The sequence below is a fragment of the Oncorhynchus tshawytscha genome, unplaced genomic scaffold (genome assembly GCF_018296145.1).
Source record: "Oncorhynchus tshawytscha isolate Ot180627B unplaced genomic scaffold, Otsh_v2.0 Un_contig_1824_pilon_pilon, whole genome shotgun sequence".
In the NCBI taxonomy this organism is placed as follows: domain Eukaryota; kingdom Metazoa; phylum Chordata; class Actinopteri; order Salmoniformes; family Salmonidae; genus Oncorhynchus; species Oncorhynchus tshawytscha.
The window spans coordinates 367,019-386,761 of NW_024609829.1; the positions used below are offsets into that span (position 1 = coordinate 367,019).

General features: G+C 45.4%; 1 protein-coding gene across 1 annotated transcript in view; it reads right to left on the minus strand.

The window, feature by feature from the left end:
- Positions 1-19,743, minus strand: part of LOC112247286 (kinesin-like protein KIF13B) — a 75,951-nt gene that overhangs the window by 24,804 nt on the left and 31,404 nt on the right. Inside the window, exons 4-11 of the mRNA XM_042319240.1 lie at positions 15,615-15,627; positions 13,914-13,974; positions 13,138-13,230; positions 12,816-12,996; positions 12,389-12,476; positions 11,647-11,781; positions 1,091-1,203; positions 809-920 (exon numbers count right to left, since the gene is read on the minus strand). Of these exons, the coding sequence (XP_042175174.1) occupies positions 809-920; positions 1,091-1,203; positions 11,647-11,781; positions 12,389-12,476; positions 12,816-12,996; positions 13,138-13,230; positions 13,914-13,974; positions 15,615-15,627 (796 nt within the window). The remainder of the gene's footprint in view (positions 1-808; positions 921-1,090; positions 1,204-11,646; positions 11,782-12,388; positions 12,477-12,815; positions 12,997-13,137; positions 13,231-13,913; positions 13,975-15,614; positions 15,628-19,743) is intronic.

A 19,743-nucleotide genomic window follows, 5' to 3' on the forward strand; every position in this document is an offset into this window, starting at 1 on the left:
TGAGACGCGGGGTCCTCAGACAGCGAGAGGCGAGCTCTTGGCCCGGTCTGCGGGGAGAGAGAGAGGCAAGACGCTGGGAGAGCCAGAGAGGCAAGACGAGGCTGGGACGAGAGAAAGGCAAGACGAGGGGGAGAGAGAGAGGCAAGACGAGGGGAGAGAGAGAGAGGCAAGACGAGGGAGAGAGAGAGGCAAGACGAGGGGAGAGAGAGAGGAGAGACGAGGGAGAGAGAGAGAGGCAAGACGAGGGAGAGAGAGGCAAGACGAGGAGAGAGAGGCAAGACGAGGGAGAGAGAGAGGCAAGACGAAGAGAGAGGCGAGACGAGGGAGAGAGAGAGGCGAGACGAGGGAGAGAGAGGCAAGAGGCAAGACGAGGGAGAGAGAGAGGCAAGACGAGGGAGAGAGAGAGGCAAGACGAGGGGAGAGAGAGGCAAGACGAGGGAGAGAGAGAGGCAAGACGAGGAGAGAGAGAGAAGAGACGAGGGAGAGAGAGAGAAGAGACAAGGGAGAGGAGAGACAAGGGAGAGAGAGAGGTGAGATGAGAGAGAGGAGAGACGAGGGAGGGAGAGAGAGAGAGAGAGAGAGACGAGGGAGAGAGGAGTGTTAGTGAGAGAGGGGGAATGAAAGAGGAAGATATAAGGTCGTCAGAACCAAATCTTCAAATGATTGTAGGGGCAGAAGCGTTCAAATCTCTAAAGGAAACAGGAAGATAAGCCTCCATCCCTCTCATGTTGAGCGGAGCGAGAGAGAGAGGGAGGACCAGAGAAGTTATAGTAAGAGCAGGGAAAAATACAAAATATGTGTCTCTTACCTTTAGCAGCCATGTTAGCACAGAGTCTCTGTAAGGGACAAATTTGGTCTTGTTTTTCCCACATCCCTGTTCTGCCAGAGCAGATATGACCAGGCCTAGAGTAGTCAGAGACCTGCAGAGACACACAACAACCCACTATCATAACAGGCAGCATATTTACTAAGTGAAAAGTGTTCATCTTTGTTAAAAAGGGGAACTAGAACACTTGGTGCTGTGTGTGTGTGTTGTGGACTCATTTAGGATGTATGAATGGGTGCGTTATCAAAGTGATTGGTAACATACTTGTTGATGTTGCTGCCCTCCTTCATCCTCTCTCCAGTAGCTCCAGTCTTAGCTGCTCTCTCACTGCCAGCCAGGTCTACCAGACTCAGCTTACTCACCTTCTCACCACTCGTCTACAGAGAGAGAGATACGAGGAAGGGGAAAGCGGATAGAAAGTCATCTAGGTAGATTAGATTTTTGATAACATCCTTCATTTTAAACTGTTAAAATGACTCCAATCCTGCACACTGCATAAACCTCCGGAATGCAAACAAATGCAAATGTTTCAGTCAAAGATTTCCCATCTCATCCCAGTCATTTTCATGCAGGATACAACCATCATGTCTCCCTGCTCTAACATAAAGGTCCAGGAAGGATGAGATATATATATATATATATATATATATATATATTTCTATGAAAGGATTCATTAACCAGGTATTCCTATGGAGAACAGACGCCAAAAGCCACACACAGCGAGGCAGAGACAGACAGAGATAGAGAGCGAGAACGAGAGATCGAGGAGAGAGAGAAAGAGGAGAGAGAAAGAGCGCAAGCGATTAAGAGATAAAAAGAGCAAGAAAGAGCACGTACGAGAGTGAGGAGAGAGAGTGAGAAAGAGAGAGTGAGAAAGAGAGAGTGAGGAGAGAGAGTGAGGAGAGAGAGTGAGAAAGAGAGAGTGAGAAAGAGAGAGTGAGGAGAGAGAGTGAGGAGAGAGAGTGAGGAGAGAGAGTGAGGAGAGAGAGAGAGAGAGGAGAGAGAGTGAGAAAGAGAGAGTGAGGAGAGAGAGTGAGAAAGAGAGAGTGAGAAAGAGAGAGTGAGAGAGAGAGAGAGAGGAGAGAGAGAGTGAGAGAGAGAGTGAGGAGAGAGAGTGAGGAGAGAGAGTGAGAAAGAGAGAGTGAGGAGAGAGAGTGAGGAGAGAGAGTGAGAAAGAGAGAGTGAGGAGAGAGAGTGAGAAAGAGAGAGTGAGGAGAGAGAGTGAGGAGAGAGAGTGAGAAAGAGAGAGTGAGAAAGAGAGAGTGAGGAGAGAGAGTGAGAAAGAGAGAGTGAGGAGAGAGAGTGAGGAGAGAGTGAGGAGAGAGAGTGAGAAAGAGAGAGTGAGAAAGAGAGAGTGAGAAAGAGAGAGTGAGAAAGAGAGAGTGAGAAAGAGAGAGTGAGGAGAGAGAGTGAGGAGAGAGAGTGAGGAGAGAGAGAGAGAGTGAGGAGAGAGTGAGAAAGAGAGAGTGAGAAAGAGAGTGAGGAGAGAGAGTGAGAGAGAGAGTGAGGAGAGAGTGAGAAAGAGAGAGTGAGAAAGAGAGAGTGAGAAAGAGAGAGTGAGAAAGAGAGAGTGAGAAAGAGAGAGTGAGAAAGAGAGAGTGAGAAAGAGAGAGTGAGAAAGAGAGAGTGAGAAAGAGAGAGTGAGAAAGAGAGAGTGAGAAAGAGAGAGTGAGAAAGAGAGAGTGAGAAAGAGAGAGTGAGAAAGAGAGAGTGAGAAAGAGAGAGTGAGGAAAGAGAGAGTGAGAAAGAGAGAGTGAGGAGAGAGAGTGAGAAAGAGAGAGTGAGAAAGAGAGAGTGAGGAAAGAGAGTGAGAAAGAGAGAGTGAGGAGAGAGAGTGAGGAGAGAGTGAGGAGAGAGTGAGAAAGAGAGAGAGGAGAGAGAGTGAGGAGAGAGAGTGAGGAGAGAGAGTGAGAAAGAGAGAGTGAGAAAGAGAGAGTGAGAAAGAGAGAGTGAGAAAGAGAGAGGAGGAGAGAGAGAGAGAGAGAGTGAGGAGAGAGAGTGAGAAAGAGAGAGAGAAAGAGAGTGAGAAAGAGAGAGTGAGAAAGAGAGAGTGAGGAGAGAGAGTGAGAAAGAGAGAGTGAGAAAGAGAGAGTGAGAAAGAGAGAGTGAGAAAGAGAGAGTGAGAAAGAGAGAGTGAGGAGAGAGAGTGAGGAGAGAGAGTGAGGAGAGAGAGAGTGAGAAAGAGAGAGTGAGGAGAGAGAGTGAGAAAGAGAGAGTGAGAAAGAGAGAGTGAGGAGAGAGAGGAGGAGAGAGAGTGAGAAAGAGAGAGTGAGGGAGAGAGAGTGAGGAGAGAGAGTGAGGAGAGAGAGTGAGAAAGAGAGTGAGAAAGAGAGAGTGAGGAGAGAGTGAGGAGAGAGAGTGAGGAGAGAGAGTGAGGAGAGAGAGTGAGAAAGAGTGAGAAAGAGAGAGTGAGGAGAGAGAGTGAGGAGAGAGAGTGAGGAGAGAGAGTGAGAAAGAGAGAGTGAGGAGAGAGGAGAAAGAGAGAGAGAGAGAGAGAGAGTGAGAAAGAGAGAGTGAGGAGAGAGAGTGAGAAAGAGAGAGTGAGAGAGAGAGTGAGAAAGAGAGAGTGAGAAAGAGAGAGTGAGAAAGAGAGAGTGAGAAAGAGAGAGTGAGAAAGAGAGAGTGAGAAAGAGAGAGTGAGAAAGAGAGAGTGAGAAAGAGAGAGTGAGAAAGAGAGAGTGAGAAAGAGAGAGTGAGAAAGAGAGAGTGAGAAAGAGAGAGTGAGAAAGAGAGAGTGAGGAGAGAGTGAGAGAGTGAGGAGAGAGAGTGAGAAAGAGAGAGTGAGAAAGAGAGAGTGAGAAAGAGAGAGTGAGAAAGAGAGAGTGAGGAGAGAGTGAGGAGAGAGAGAGAAAGAGAGAGTGAGAAAGAGAGAGTGAGAAAGAGAGAGTGAGAAAGAGAGAGTGAGAAAGAGAGAGTGAGAAAGAGAGAGTGAGAAAGAGAGAGTGAGAAAGAGAGAGTGAGAAAGAGAGAGTGAGAAAGAGAGTGAGAAAGAGAGAGGAGGAGAGAGAGTGAGGAGAGAGAGTGAGAGAGAGTGAGAAAGAGAGAGTGAGGAGAGAGAGTGAGGAGAGAGAGTGAGAAAGAGAGAGTGAGAAAGAGAGAGTGAGAGAGAGAGTGAGAAAGAGAGAGTGAGAGAGAGAGAGTGAGGAGAGAGAGAGGAGAGAGAGTGAGAGAGAGAGAGTGAGAGAGAGTGAGGAGAGAGAGTGAGAGAGAGAGTGAGAAAGAGAGAGAGAAGAGAAGAGTGAGAAAGAGAGAGTGAGGAGAGAGAGTGAGGAGAGAGAGTGAGAAAGAGAGAGTGAGAAAGAGAGAGTGAGAGAGAGAGTGAGAAAGAGAGAGTGAGAAAGAGAGAGTGAGAGGAGAGAGTGAGAAAGAGAGAGTGAGAGGAGAGAGAGTGAGAAAGAGAGAGTGAGAAAGAGAGAGTGAGAAAGAGAGAGTGAGAAAGAGAGAGTGAGAAAGAGAGAGTGAGAAAGAGAGAGTGAGAAAGAGAGAGTGAGAAAGAGAGAGTGAGAAAGAGAGAGTGAGAAAGAGAGAGTGAGAAAGAGAGAGTGAGAAAGAGAGAGTGAGAAAGAGAGAGTGAGGAAAGAGAGAGTGAGAAAGAGAGAGAGTGAGAAAGAGAGAGTGAGAAAGAGAGAGTGAGAAAGAGAGAGTGAGGAGAGAGAGAGAGAAAGAGAGAGAGAGAGAGTGAGAAAGAGAGAGTGAGGAGAGAGAGTGAGGAGAGAGAGTGAGAAAGAGAGAGTGAGGAGAGAGAGTGAGAGAGAGAGTGAGGAGAGAGAGTGAGAAAGAGAGAGTGAGAAAGAGAGAGTGAGAAAGAGAGAGTGAGAAAGAGAGAGTGAGGAGAGAGAGTGAGGAGAGAGTGAGGAGAGAGAGTGAGAAAGAGAGAGTGAGAAAGAGAGTGAGAAAGAGAGAGTGAGAAAGAGAGAGTGAGAGAGAGAGTGAGAAAGAGAGAGTGAGAAAGAGAGAGTGAGAAAGAGAGAGTGAGAAAGAGAGAGTGAGAAAGAGAGAGTGAGAAAGAGAGAGTGAGAAAGAGAGAGGAGAGAGAGAGTGAGAAAGAGAGAGTGAGAGAGAGAGTGAGAAAGAGAGAGTGAGAAAGAGAGAGAGAAAGGAGAGAGTGAGGAGAGAGAGTGAGAAAGAGAGAGTGAGGAGAGAGAGTGAGGAGAGAGAGTGAGGAGAGAGAGTGAGGAGAGAGAGTGAGAAAGAGAGAGTGAGGAGAGAGAGTGAGGAGAGAGAGTGAGGAGAGAGAGTGAGAAAGAGTGAGCGTGCGACAGCGTGTGAGAGAAAGCGAGCTGGAGAGAGAGGCTGGCTGGAGTAACAAGAGAGGGGCTGGAGTAACAATCTCCCATTGTTCTCTGTGATTTACAATGTTAGCTGCAGGGGTGGAGCTTAACTCTCTGTATATTTGTGTGTTTGTGTGTGTGTGTGTGTGTGTGTGTGTGTGTGTGTACACACACGTAATGGGGTCCTTATCTTTAAAAAAAACAATTTTTTTGCCCTTTTTCTCCCCAATTTCGTGGTATCCAATTGTTGTAGTAGCTACTATCTTGTCTCATCGCTACAACTCCTGTATGGGCTCGGGAGAGACGAAGGTTGAAAGTCATACGTCCTTCGATACACAACCCAACCAGCCGCACTGCTTCTTAACACAGCGCCATCCAACCCGGAAGCCAGCCGCACCAATGTGTCGGAGGAAACACTGTGTACCTGTACCTGGCAACCTTGGCTAGCGCACACTGCGCCCGGCCCATCACAGGAGTCGCTGGTGCGCGATGAGACAAGGACATCCCTACCGACCAAGCCCTCCCTAACCCGGACAACGGACCTCCCGGTCGCAGCCGGTTACGACAGAGCCTGGGCGCGAACCCAGGGACTCTGATGGCACAGCTGGCGCTGCAGTACAGCGCCCTTAACCACTGCGCCACCCGGGAGGCCCGGGGTCCTTATCTTAAATAAGGTGTGTGCATTAAGGACTGGAGCTTGACTGGGAGACGGAGAGATAATGGAGATAAGAGAGTAGGGGAGGTAGGGACGAGAGAGAGAGTCGGGAGGTAGGGACGAGAGAGAGAGTCGGGAGGTAGGGACGAGAGGAAGGAGAGTAGGGGAGGTAGGGACGAGAGGAAAGAGAGTAGGGGAGGTAGGAACGAGAGGAAAGAGTAGGGGAGGTAGGGACGAGAGGAAAGAGAGTAGAGGTGGTAGGGACGAGAGTTGGGGAAGTAGGGGAGGTAGGGGGACGAGAGAGAGAGAGAGAGTAGGGGAGGTAGGGACGAGAGAGAGTAGGTGAGAGAGTAGGAGAGAGAGAGAGAGAGAGAGAGAGAGAAGGGGAGGCAGGGATGAGATAGAGAGAGTAGGGGAGGTAGGGACGGGATGAGAGAGTAGGGAGGTAGGGACGAGAGAGAGAGAGAGAGAGAGAGAGTAGGGGGGTAGGGACGGGATGAGAGAGTAGGGGAGGTGGGGAGGGATGAGAGAAAAGAGAGATCGTGTAAGAGAGGAAGAACAGAGAAAATGCATGAATGCAGTAGTAGAAGGAAAGAATGTACGCATGAGAATTTACGCTAAATATATCGAAAGAGAGAGAGAGAGACAGAGAGAGAGAGAGAGAGACAGAGAGAGATGGGGTGAGTGAATGATTTGAGCAAGAAAATATAGAAAGATGGGGGTGGGGGTAGAGAGACAAAGGGCAGCGGGGGGTGTGTGCATTATGTTTGGAGTCGTGTGTGTGTGCGTGTGTGTGTGTGTGTGTGTGTTACGTCCGGCGTCGGGCTGAGTGGGAATAGAGCAGGCAGAGATTACAGTGAGTTGTGAAAACAAAGCCTGCCCTTGTCCCCAGAGAGAGCGAGAGGAGGGAGAGAGAGAAGAGAAGAGGAGAAAGAGGGAGAAGAGAGGAGAGAGAGAGCGAGAGAGAGGAGAGAGAGAAGAGCAAGAGAGAAGAGAGGAGATGAGAGAGAGAAGAGAGGAGAGAGAGGGAGAAGAGAGGAGAGGAGAGAGAGGGAGAAGAGAGGAGAGAGAGAAGAGCAAGAGAGAAGAGAGGAGATGAGAGAGAGAAGAGCAAGAGAGAAGAGAGCAGATAAGAGAAGAGAGGAGAGGAGAGAGAGGGAGAAGAGAGGAGAGGAGAGAGAGGGAGAAGAGAGGAGAGAGAGAAGAGCGAGAGAGAAGAGAGCAGATAAGAGAAGAGAGGAGAGGAGAGAGAGGGAGAAGAGAGGAGAGAGAGAAGAGCGAGAGAGAGGAGAGAGAGAAGAGCAAGAGAGAAGAGAGGAGATGAGAGAGAGAGGAGAAAAAGCATGAAACAGGGTGGACCTGAGTCAAAAATGATCTGACGTATTTGGCTGATACCTCATTAAATGTGGAATATCAGTATATTTTAAAGTCTTAGATCATCTAGTTGAGTAACAATCTTGCAGGATTTTCTCTAGTATTTGCCTACGGTTTAGTTAATGAGTCGTTGCAACTTTATCCCCCTTTTCTAAAGATGCTAAACTTCCTTCTCTCTCACCATGGCACTTCCAAAGCAACATCTCAGAGACATTCAGATTACTCTCTGTCAACAGGCCCCGGTGAATTTGCATAGGACTGAGTTTCCATGGAGATTAGTAAAGGGAGGATAAAGCCAAGTGAACCTCAGCAGAAATAGGAGGCCCAAAGACGCTCTTGCTCTTTATCTCACTATGTGTGTGTGTGTGTGTGTGTGTGTGTGTGTGTGTGTGTGCACACTGAGGCGGACAGCCTTTATTTGTGCATCAGTTTAAATGATCAGACTCAGACTATATTTAACTCCGTTTCCATTCCACCACAGGTGCACCTGGGGCTGCATTCAGCAACACAACAAGGTATCAAACTGTTACAGCCTCCGAAAGGGAGGCTCAGTCAACAATGTGCAACACTTTAGATCAGGGATGGGCAACTTTGATGGGGGGGTGGGTGCCACAACAAAACTAAAAGCTACCGACATCCATACCACACATGCAGTCAGAGCTGGCCCTAGGGTTTTGGGGGCCTTAAGCACCACCCACAAGATCATTTTTAAAGTTAATTTCCTGCAATTGTAAACATTTTGCCATGGGGTGTAGAGAAAATGTATCCGTTTTAAAGCAAGTTTGTTGCAATTCCACACATATGGGGTCAGAGAGCAATGTTTGCAGTTTGTTTTTAATGCTTTTGACTAACAAAATAAAATGGGGGCCATCCGGTCAATAATTCAACCATGATTACTAAACTCAGGAAAAAAATAAATATCCTCACACTGTCAAATGCATTTATTTTCAGCAAACTTAACATGTGTAAATATTTGCAGGAACATAACAAGATTCAACAACTGAGACATAAACTGAACAAGTTCCACAGACATGTGACTAACAGAAATTGAATAATGTGTCACTGAACAAAGGGGGGGTCAAAAACAAAAGTAACAGTCAGTATCTGGTGTGGCCACCAGCTGCATGAAGTACTGCAGTGCATCTCCTCCTCATGGACTGCACCAGATATGCCAGTTCTTTCTGTGAGATGTTACCCCACTCTTCCACCAAAGAACCTGCAAGTTCTGGACATTTCTGTGAGGAATGGCCCTAACCCTCACCCTCCGATCCAACAGGTCCCAGACGTGCTCAATGGGATTTAGAAACGGGCTCTTCACTGGCCATGGCAGAACACTGACATTCCTGTCTTGCAGGAAATCACACACAGAACGAGCAGTATGGATGGTGGCATTGTCATGCTGGAGGGTCATGTCAGGATGAGCCTGCAGGAAGGGTACCACATGAGGGAGGAGGATGTCTTCCCTGTAACACACAGCACTGAGATTGCCTGCAATGACAACAAGCTCGGTCCTATGATGCTGTGACACACCGCCCCAGACCATGACGGACCCTCCACCTCCAAATCGATCCCGCTCCAGAGTACAGGCCTCGGTGTAACGCTCATTCCTTTGACGACAAACGCGAATCCAACCATCACCCCTGGGGGTTTGTGCCCATAGGCGATGTTGTTGCCGGTGATATCTGGTGAGGACCTGCCTTACAACAGGCCTACAAGGCCGCAGTCCAGCCTCTCTCGGCCTATTGCGGATAGTCTGAGCACTGATGGAGGGATTGTTTGTTCCTGGTGTAACTCGGGCAGCTGTTGTTGCCATCCTGTACTTGTCCCGCAGGTGTGATGTTCGGATGTACCGATCCTGTGCAGGTGTTACACGTGGTCTGCCACTGCGAGGACGATCAGCTGTCCGTCCTGTAGCACTGTCTTAGGCATCTCACAGTACAGACATTGCAATTTATTGCCCTGACCACATCTGCAGTCTTCATGCACGTTCACGCAGATGAGCAGGGACCCTGGGCATCTTTCTTTTGGTGTTTTTTAGAGTCAGTAGAAAGGCCTGCCGTCTGTAAGCTGTTAGTGTCTTAACGACCGTTCCACAGGTGCATGTTCATTAATTGTTTGTGGTTCATTGAACCAGCATGGGAAACAGTGTTTAAACCCTTTACAATGAAGATCTGTGAAGTTATTTGGATTTTTACTAATTATCTTTGAATGACAGGGTCCTGAAAAGGACTAAATAAACTTCAGTTAGTGCTAAATACGGCTGCTAGAATCCTGACTAGAACCAAAAAATCTGATATTACTCCAGTGCTAGCCTCCGTACACTGGCTTCCTGTCAAGGCAAGGGCTGATTTCAAGGTTTTACTGCTAACCTACAAAGCATTACATGGGCTTGCTCCTACCTATCTCTCTGATTTGGTCCTGCCGTACATACCTACACGTACGCTACGGTCACAAGACGCAGGCCTCCTAATTGTCCCTAGAATTTCTAAGCAAACAGCTGGAGGCAGGGCTTTCTCCTATAGAGCTCCATTTGAATGAAATGGTCTGCCTACCCATGTGAGAGACGCAAACTCGGTCTCAACCTTTAAGTCTTTACTGAAGACTCATCTCTTCAGTGGGTCATATGATTGAGTGTAGTCTCAGGAGTGGGAAGGTGAACGGAAAGGCTTCACCGCCCTTGCTGTCTCTGCCTGTTCCCCTCTTTCCACTGGGATTCTCTGCCCTAACCCTATTACAGGGGCTGAGTCACTGGTTACTGGGGTACAGTCCCTGGGAGGGGTGCGTCACTTGAGTGGGTTGAGTCACTGATGTGATCTTTGCTGGGCAGATACTCGGCCTTGTCTCAGGATGGTAAGTTGGTGGTTGAAGATATCCCTCTAGTGGTGTGGGGGCTGTGCTTTGGCAAAGTGAGTGGGGTTATATCCTTCCTGTTTGGCCCTGTCCGGGGGTGTCCTCGGATGGGGCCACAGTGTCTCCTGACCCCTCCTGTCTCAGGACTACATGACATGATGACTCCTTGCTTTCCCCAGTCCACCTAGCCGTGCTGCTGCTCCAGTTTCAACTGTTCTGCCTTATTATTATTGGACCATGCTGGTCATTTATGAACATTTGAACATCTTGGCCATGTTCTGTTATAATCTCCACCCGGCACAGCCAGAAGAGGACTGGCCACCCCACATAGCCTGGTTCCTCTCTAGGTTTCTTCCTAGGTTTTGGCCTTTCTAGGGAGTTTTTCCTAGCCACCGTGCTTCTACACATGCATTGCTTGCTGTTTGGGGTTTTAGGCTGGGTTTCTGTACAGCACTTTGAGATATCAGTTGATGTAAGAAGGGCTATATAAATACATTTGACTTGATTTGAAAAGGGGACATTTCTTTTTATGCTGAGTTTACAAGTTCAGACAGACAGACATATAAAAAATGCTAATTGACCGACATGAGAGAAAAACTGGTGTGATGCAAAACCAAATTTCAAAATTGCACATTCTACTATTCTAACTCTCAAATGTAAGTTGAGACACGGCTGAGTTTTTGGGGGTAAATGATCTGCGGGCCTACAGCGGGCCTACAGCGGGCCTACAGCTGCCCATCCCCGCTTTAGATTAACTGCCTGCGATACATTTGTTAGGAAGAGTGTTCACAAACATTCTGAAATGTGTTTAATTTTTTTGAAATACCAATGTGGATAATAACATATGACTGTCCTTATGGGGATAATAGAGGTTCACTTGTCTGTTCCAGCCTTAATTGAGTCTTATTTGACCTAAACTAGAATCAACTGTTCCAGCCATTTTTTTCCCGAACTAGAATCAACTGTTCCACTCCTGCATTATTTACCCTGTGTGCTACCGATATTATGCAGGGAGACCAGGGTTGGGTGATCAGGTAACACACGCACAGACACAAGCTCGCAACACACACACAAACATACAGCCCCAGGGTTGGATAACCAACCAGGTGTGGATAAAACAGGAGCAGGCTAACACAGCAGATCAGCTGACATCAAGACAGACAGAGAGAGCACTTCATTACTTATTTACAGGTTTCCTGGAAGCTGACATCACTAGCTAGTTCCTGAACAGTAGAAACTCGGGCTCAGTGACAGGGCAGACAGTCTCTCTGGGACACTACTACCCTCAGTGACAGGGCAGACAGTCTCTCTGGGACTCTACTACCCTCAGTGACAGGGCAGACAGTCTCTCTGGGACTCTACTACCCTCAGTGACAGGGCAGCCAGTCTCTCTGGGACTCTACTACCCTCAGTGAGAGGACATATAGTCTCTCTGGGACTCTACTACCCTCAGTGACTGGGCAGACAATCTCTCTGGGACTCTACTACCCTCAGTGACCCGGTTCAACAGTGCTTTAGAACTAGAGGGAAACAGAGTGATATGACGAAGATGCAGTAGTCACAAAACATTACAGCAGTCAACTAAGATGTTACGGGGGAGAGGTTGGATTGACCGTTGCGTAACAATCAGTTGGAGTGTGTGTGTCCATGAGTGTGTGTGTTTGTCTTACCCCAGACTGCAGGTCTTTGAGTGTGTGTGTGAGGATGATGTTGAAGACAGCGTGAGATCTGCTACTCTCCTCGTTCATGTTGGTGGCAGCCACCGTACGAGACTTATTCCCCTCCGACATCAGAGACTCAATGTCCTAGAGAATAGATAGGAGAGAGGGAGGGATGGATGAGAGAGAGAGGGGACAAGGATGGAAGGCCGGGGGGAGGTAAGAATAAGAAGAACAGGGGACAGAAGGCAGGACATGGGGGGATGGAGATAAGGTTGGAGGGAAGAAGAGAGAGGGGAAGGAAGATAGAGAGAGATAAATAAATACTTTTCTCCAGAGAAAGCATTGTAACTTACCACCGATATGTGAACAGCTGTCAAAGTCATCAGCCATGGTAAGCCTTGAATCCAGGGAGTGTGAAGTGAGAGTGTGTGTGTGTGTGTGTGTGTGTGTGTGTGTGTGTGTGCAGTCAGCCTTCAAGTCAGTGTGTTGATTAAATAAGTGTGTGTGTGTGTGTGGTTAACTCAGTTGTGAATGGTTTTCTTTTTGACATGGCTCATCTAACAGAGCTCTCAGCTACCACACCCCTCTCTACGCTCTCCTCTATGCGCCAACCCAGAACATGAAGACTTCATACCGTTTATTTACCATCATATCAATTCTGTTGTTTATGAATCTAGAATCAAGGTCAAACCATCAGTAGCATGGTCATATCAGTAGTCATTCTACTAGTGATGATAGTGGTGTAGTGTACCTTGTAGTTGGCCACAGCCAGGCGTGACAAGCCGTCCACGTACGGCCCCAACACCTTGTGCTCCCTCACTCTAAGAGCCTGCCTGCTCCTGGGGGGGGAACACACATATCAATGTGGTTAACTACAAAAACAAACAGTCATCATGCTTCCATGTTCTATCAAAAAAATTATAAAAAATAATCTCAAATATTATTTTATTTGAGATGTATCCCACTACGCCAGGGTCGAAGTCAGCAGCCACTCAATTAGCCCACGTCAGTAAACATTGTTTTAGACTAGTTGTGTTCGAAAAGTGACTAGACTTCGAGGAAGAGAGGAAGCATGTTTAAACTGGGGCCACTGACAAATTATAGTATATTCCAACAAATAACTCAAACAAAACAAGTCCAAGAAGTGGTTAAAGGTCAATATTCAGGGTCATACGTACCCTTTGGGGTCGAGGAGGTCGCGGACCTTCTCATTGTATATCTCCATATAGGAGACCTCTATGGTGAAGCCTTCCCCCTCCCTCTGCTCCAGCAGGGTCCGGTCAAACAGAGAGCTGCAGAGCCGCGGGATCAGACCTGGAGAGTCCACAGAACCCATCATGGTGTACGACTTTCCCGAACCTGGAGGGACACACATGCAGCCAAGGGATGAGAGCAGCCGTTAGGAGACAACCAATGAACTTCAACCGGTTTTAAATTTGAAACTGTAAAGATCTGTTCCATGCCAACAATATGAGGCCAGTTAGTAGTATCATAACATACCTGTCTGTCCGTAGGCGAAGATGCAGGCGTTGTAGCCCTGGAAGGCGTTGTGTAAAAGACTTTCCCCAAGGCACTGGAACACCACATCCTGACCTGGAGACAACCACCAGGCAACGTTACACAATACAATCATGTTAATTATACAATATTAAACCCTACAAAATGACTTGACTGATCCCCTTCGGGGTGATTTACAAATCATCTGGAGCACACTAACACAATTACAAGATAATGGACATGTTATGCATGTGTAAGTGTTAATTCATATAGGACCTTCAGACTGTATACATGAACAGTGTGAGAAACAGCATTAGGTACAATAGGCCCTAGTTGGGTTTTGGCCTACAGCACAAAGAGGTGGATGACTAGCAGGTCTGACAGGAATATTTGACATTTAAATTAAGCCAAACACCTAGAGATCCAATCCAAGCAAGTAAACAACAAAGACATTTCAGGTGGGATCCTTAGTCACTGTAGAGAAAAAAAACTTCTGAAAATACTCGAAAACCACCTGGACAGACCTATACCTGGGGTGCCTTCAACAGGACGCACCGTTTTGGAACATTGAGATAGAAATATGTTGCATAGAAAAAAATAGGCATCTGTAGGCTGTCATGTACAACAAGGAATAGTGTCGACTCTATTTGTGGCATTTCTACCTGCAACGTTCGATAACATTTGGCAACTGAATGTGGCCTACTAAATGTACAGGAGGAGGAAGAGCAGAGGGAAGGAAGTGAGGAAGAGGGGCTAAAGCAAGTGAAACAAAAACTGACCCGCAAACTTGTCCTTTTCCGACTCGTCCATGGACCAGAAACAGTAGTCATAGGCGAAGGTCTGAGGGGACAAGAACACAATAAAACAAAACAGTTTACAACACATTTATAACAGCTGTTTTCCAGAGGGCAAAACACATTTCAACGAAATGATCTGTTGAAATGACATTGTTATGACATTATTATGATGCTATTTCTAACAGTTTTTCCCCGTTGGGTGGTTCGTGTTGAGCACAGGCAGTGATAAACATGACATACAAATTAGCCTAACAGTTTTTGAACATGTCAATATACAGTCGTGGCCAAAAATTATGAGAATGACACAAATATAAATTTTCACAAAGTCTGCTGCCTCAGCTTGTATGATGGTAATTTGCATATACTCCAGAATGTTATGAAGAGTGATCAGATGAATTGCAATTAATTGCAAAGTCTCTCTGTGCCATGCAAATGAACTGAATCCCCAAAAAACATTTCCACTGCATTTCAGCCCTGACACAAAAGGACCAGCTGACATCATGTCAGTGATTCTCTCTAACACAGGTGTGAGTGTTGACGAGGACAAGGCTGGAGATTACTCTGTCATGCTGATTGAGTTCAAATAACAGACTGGAAGCTTAAAAAGGAGGGTGGTGCTTGGAATCATTGTTCTTCCTCTGTCAACCATGGTTACCTGCAAGGAAACACGTGCCGTCATCATTGCGTTGCACAAAAAGGGCTTCACTGGCAAGGATATTGCTGCCAGTAAGAGGAAAAACATCAGGGACAGACTGATATTCTGCAAAAGGTACAGGGATTGGACTGCTGAGAACTGGGGTAAAGTCATTTTCTCTGATGAATCCCCTTTCTGATTGTTTGGGGCATCTGGAAAAAAGCTTGTCCGGAGAAGACAAGGTGAGCGCTACCATCAGTCCTGTGGCATGCCAACAATAGAGCATCCTGAGACCATTCATGTGTGGGGTTGCTTCTCAGCCAAGGGAGTGGGCTCACCCACAATTTTGCCTAAAAACACAGCCATGGATAAAGAATGGTACCAACACATCCTCCCAGAGCAACTTCTCCCAACCATCCAGGAACTATTTGGTGACGAACAATGCCTTTTCCAGCATGATGGAGCACATGGCCATAAGGCGAAAGTGATAACTAAGTGGCTCTAGGAACAAAACGTCAATATTTTGGGTCCATGGCCAGGAAACTCCCCAGACCTTAATCCCATTGAGAACTTGTGGTCAATCGTCAAGAGGCGGGTGGACAAACAAAAACCCACACATTTTGACAAACTCCAAGCATTGATTATGCAAGAATCAGTCAGGATGTGGCCCAGAAGTTAATTGACAGCATGCCAGGGCGGATTACAGAGGTCTTGAAAAAGAGGGGTCAACACGGCAAATATTGACTCTTTGCATCAATTTCATGTAATTGTCAATAAAAGCCTTTGACACTTTTGAAATGCTTGTAATTATACTTCAGTATTCCATAGTAACATCTGACAAAAATATCTAAAGACACTGAAGCAGCAAACTTTGTGAAAATTATAATTTGTGTCATTCTCAAAACTTTTGGCCACAACTGTACAAGTACAATGATTGCTATATAATCACAGCTCCACAAAGTAGCTAGTGTGTCAACACAGAGACCATTAACAGCATTGACAACCAAGCATTAACACAAATCAGTAGTAATGTACTGGACAGGGCTTACCTTGGTCTGACTCCTGAGGAAGTTCACACAGGCGTTAGAGGTCAAAGGATGGTTACATGGGTAGAGAGAGAGAGAAGGATCATATCTCAGACACCAATGTAAACAAACACCGGTGGTGTAATCATTAGTTCACACCGTAGCAAATGGTTGCAAACAGGAAAACTCTTTGCAACAAAACCAAGAGTTTCTATTGGACATATTCAGGTAGGTCCCTCCCTGTTTAGTTCTGTTTGCTTCTGTCTGGTTCCTAGTGAATACACACCAGGACATTTTGATGTACTGTAGTGTACAACCAGACAGACAATCACACTGTAACAGTATTTTCTAAGATTGGTAAAAATAATTTAAAAGTCTGTCACTGCGTCATGGATACACATTGGTGAATGACAGATTAATATCCATCATTAAAAACTAAAGACCACAAGGTTGTTAGCCTGTCTGTCAATAACCATTTTATTTGAAGTAGGCTACACAGTTTATGAGCACAATATGGTCTATCAGACTGGTGAAAGAGATTACTATTATCAATCATGTGATCGGCACTTGATAACAAGGGAAGAAAATAAAGATTACAGGGCTGTCTCAATGACAGGCCTACAGATCATAAAATACACAGTATTCATACTGTCAGAGGTCTGCAAATCCACCATTCCTGATAAATGAGGAACAAAAAATAATAATAATCACATCTCCCAACTGAAACAGGATGCAGCATGGGTAATAGAGCTAACATGAATCAATATGCCTATTCATAAGAATGTAGGCTTGCTTCCACTCAAACTTCCTGCACTCTCCCTCTCTCTCAGTATTTGACACTCTTTCTCTCGCTTTCTAAAATGTTCAGTCCTGTGGGTGCCGAGGCCTGGAGATGATAAACCCTTGTTTACGACAATGTTTCAATGTTACTCAACCAGGGTGGGATATTAACTCATGCCATATGCGGGTACATTTTGTCGTCATTGACGGGTAAGAATGTCTATTTCACCAGCCACATTTGCAGGTGGTCACACAGAGCATTTGGCTACTAAAGTGTGACTTTGTCATCGTGTTTCTTGGCTATTTACATGATTTGTTCACATGCTAGGTTGTTTTTCAATGTTAGTTTGAGTTTGCTGCAAATCATCTGCATTTTGGTGATTGTTGGTGTAATTATGATGGGGGGCATGGGGAAGAGAGTAAAAGACAAACTCACAGAATGACAGAGGCAGAGTAGAACAGAGCAGCAAAATAAAGGATTTCTATCTTTCCCTTTCAAGACCATGCAATATGTACAGTTGAAGTTGGAAGTTTAAATACACTTTTTCCAACAATTGTTTACAGACAGATTATTTCAGTTATAATTCACTGTATCACAATTCCAGTGGGTCAGAAGTTTCCAGAAAATGATGTCATGTCTTTAGAAGCTTCTGTCAATTGGAAGTGTATCTGTGGATGTATTTCAAGGCCTACCTTCAAACTCAGTGCCTCTTTGCTTGACTTGGGAAAATCAAAATAAATCAGCCAAGACCTCAGAAAAAAAATTGTAGACCTCCACAAGTCTGGTTCATTCTTGGGAGCAATTTCCAAACGCCTGAAGGTACCACGTTCATCTGTACAAACAATAGTACGCAAGCATAAACATCATGGGACCACGCAGCCGTCATACCACTCAGGAAAGAGACGCGTTCTGTCTCCTACAGATGAATGTACTTTGCTGTGAAAAGTGCAAATCAATCCCAGAACAGCAGCAAAGGACCTTGTGAAGATGCTGGAGGAAACAGGTACAAAAAAATATATATCCACAATAAAACGAGTCCTAAATCGACATAACCTGAAAGGCCGCTCAGCAAGGAAGAAGCCATTGCTCCAAAACCGCCATAAAAAAAGCCAGACTACAGTTTGCAACTGCACATGGGGACAAAGATCGTACTTTTTGTAGAAATGTCCTCTGGTCTGATGAAACAAAATAGAACTGTTTGGCCATAATGACCATCGTTATGTTTGGAGGGAAAAGGGTGAGGCTTGCAAGCCAAAGAACACCATCCCAACCGTGAAGCACAGGGGTGGCAGCATCATGTTGTGGGGGTGCTTTGCTGCAGGAGGGACTGGTGCACTTCACAAAATAGATAGCTTCATGAGGAAGGAAAATTATGTGGATATATTGAAGCAACATCTCAAGACATCAGTCAGGAAGTTAAAGCTTGGTCGCAAATGGGACTTCCAAATGGACAATAACCCCAAACATACTTCCAAAGTTGTGGCAAAATGGCTTAAGGACAACAAAGTCAAGGTATTGGAGTGGCCATCACAAAGCCCTGAACTCAATCCTATAGAACATTTGTGGGCAGAACTGAAAAAGCATGTGCGAGCAAGGAGACCTACAAACCTGATTCAGTTACACCAGCTCTGTCAGGAAGAATGGGACAAATTTCACCCAACTTATTGTGGGAAGCTTGTGGAAGGCTACCTGAAACTGACCCAAGTTAAACAATTTAAAGACAATGCTACCAAATACTAATTGAATGTATGTAAACTCTGGGAATGTGTTAAAATAAATAAAAGCTGAAATAAATCAAATCACCATTCTACTATTATTCTGACATTTCACATTCTTAAAATAAAGTGGTGATCCTAACTGACCCAAGACAGGGAATTTTTACTAGGATTAAATGTCAGGAATTGCGAAAAACGGAGTTTAAATGTATTTGGCTAATGTGTACGTAACCTCCCGACTTCAACTGTATTTCGATACATGGGCTCCGATACAATACAGGAAGGATGTGTTTTAGTTTGAAACGATTCCGTGCGATTCGGTTTATTACAGAATGAATCGATACGATTCCCTTTCGATGCACTATTATTTGTAGCATAAACACATTCAATTTCCATTCTACTGCTGATGGAGTGTGTGATTGATGCATGTACTTGTGTGTGTGATGTATGTTCGTGTGTGTGTGATGCATGTACTTGTGTGTGTGATGTATATACAATGTAGGCACCTGATCCACCACTCCACTACCAAATGAGTCAGGGCAAACCACCACCCACTAATTAACTTGTCATATTAGCAGATTAAGTGTTTGAGCCATTAATGAGTCAATATCTATAGTTTACAAATTAGCTATGACATAGCCAATGAATATATAGCACAATTTTGTGCCATCTCAAAATCAAATTGTTTTGACTGTTTGGAAGTTATGGAGCGACCTCTCGCTACGGCCATGCAGGGTGCCTCGCAAAAGTGATTGTTGTCCTCGTTATGAAATTATCAACTTTATCCAGTTTATCTACAAAAGGCCAGATACACTGATTAAATCAAAACTATTGCTGATGGTGAAACTGAACAATAAAATATATTGTTAAGCCCCACTTAGCAGGTATAGCCAGATGAAAGTTGTGTCTCCAGTAGCTTACTTTTCTTCCAGTAAAAAACAAACAATGTTTCCAACAGCACATAGATAATAACCTAGCACGTAACATAGGTTGTCAATAAACTAATACAGCCTAATATCACATAAGACATTTTAGCAGTTGATTGCTGTAGTTGCCGTGCAGGTGTGCAAGATCAGGAACAGTCCTCTTCCTGCTGATGACCAGTGTGCGAAGCTGGACACAGCGCACTTTGACAAGGCTACTGATATTGCCCGGGTTTGTTCGGCATGCTAAAGGACTTATATCAATGACCGTCAACACAGTTATATGCAGTTCAACAATGAAGGAGATGACTCATCGTGTCATAAAAGATGAGGTCATTCGGAATGTAAAAATAATGTAATATGAGCTAAACTAATTTGGGAACCGGCAATTTGTAACATTAGAATTTAGGATTTTCTGACCGATGCATGTTACATTTGGATCGGTTTGAGGTTTGCGGACTGATGTATTCAGACCCCCTTCCCTTTGTGTACATTGTTACGTTACAGCCTTACTCTAAAATGTATTCAATTGTTTTCCCCCCCTCAATCTAACCACAATAACCCATAATGACAAAGTGAAAATGTACTTATATCAAATAAAAATACCTTATTTACATCAGTATTCAGACACTTTGCTATGAGACTCAAAATTGAGCTCAAATGCATCCTGTTTCCATTGATCATCATTGAGATGTTTCTACAACTTGATTGGAGTCCACCTGTGGTAAATACGA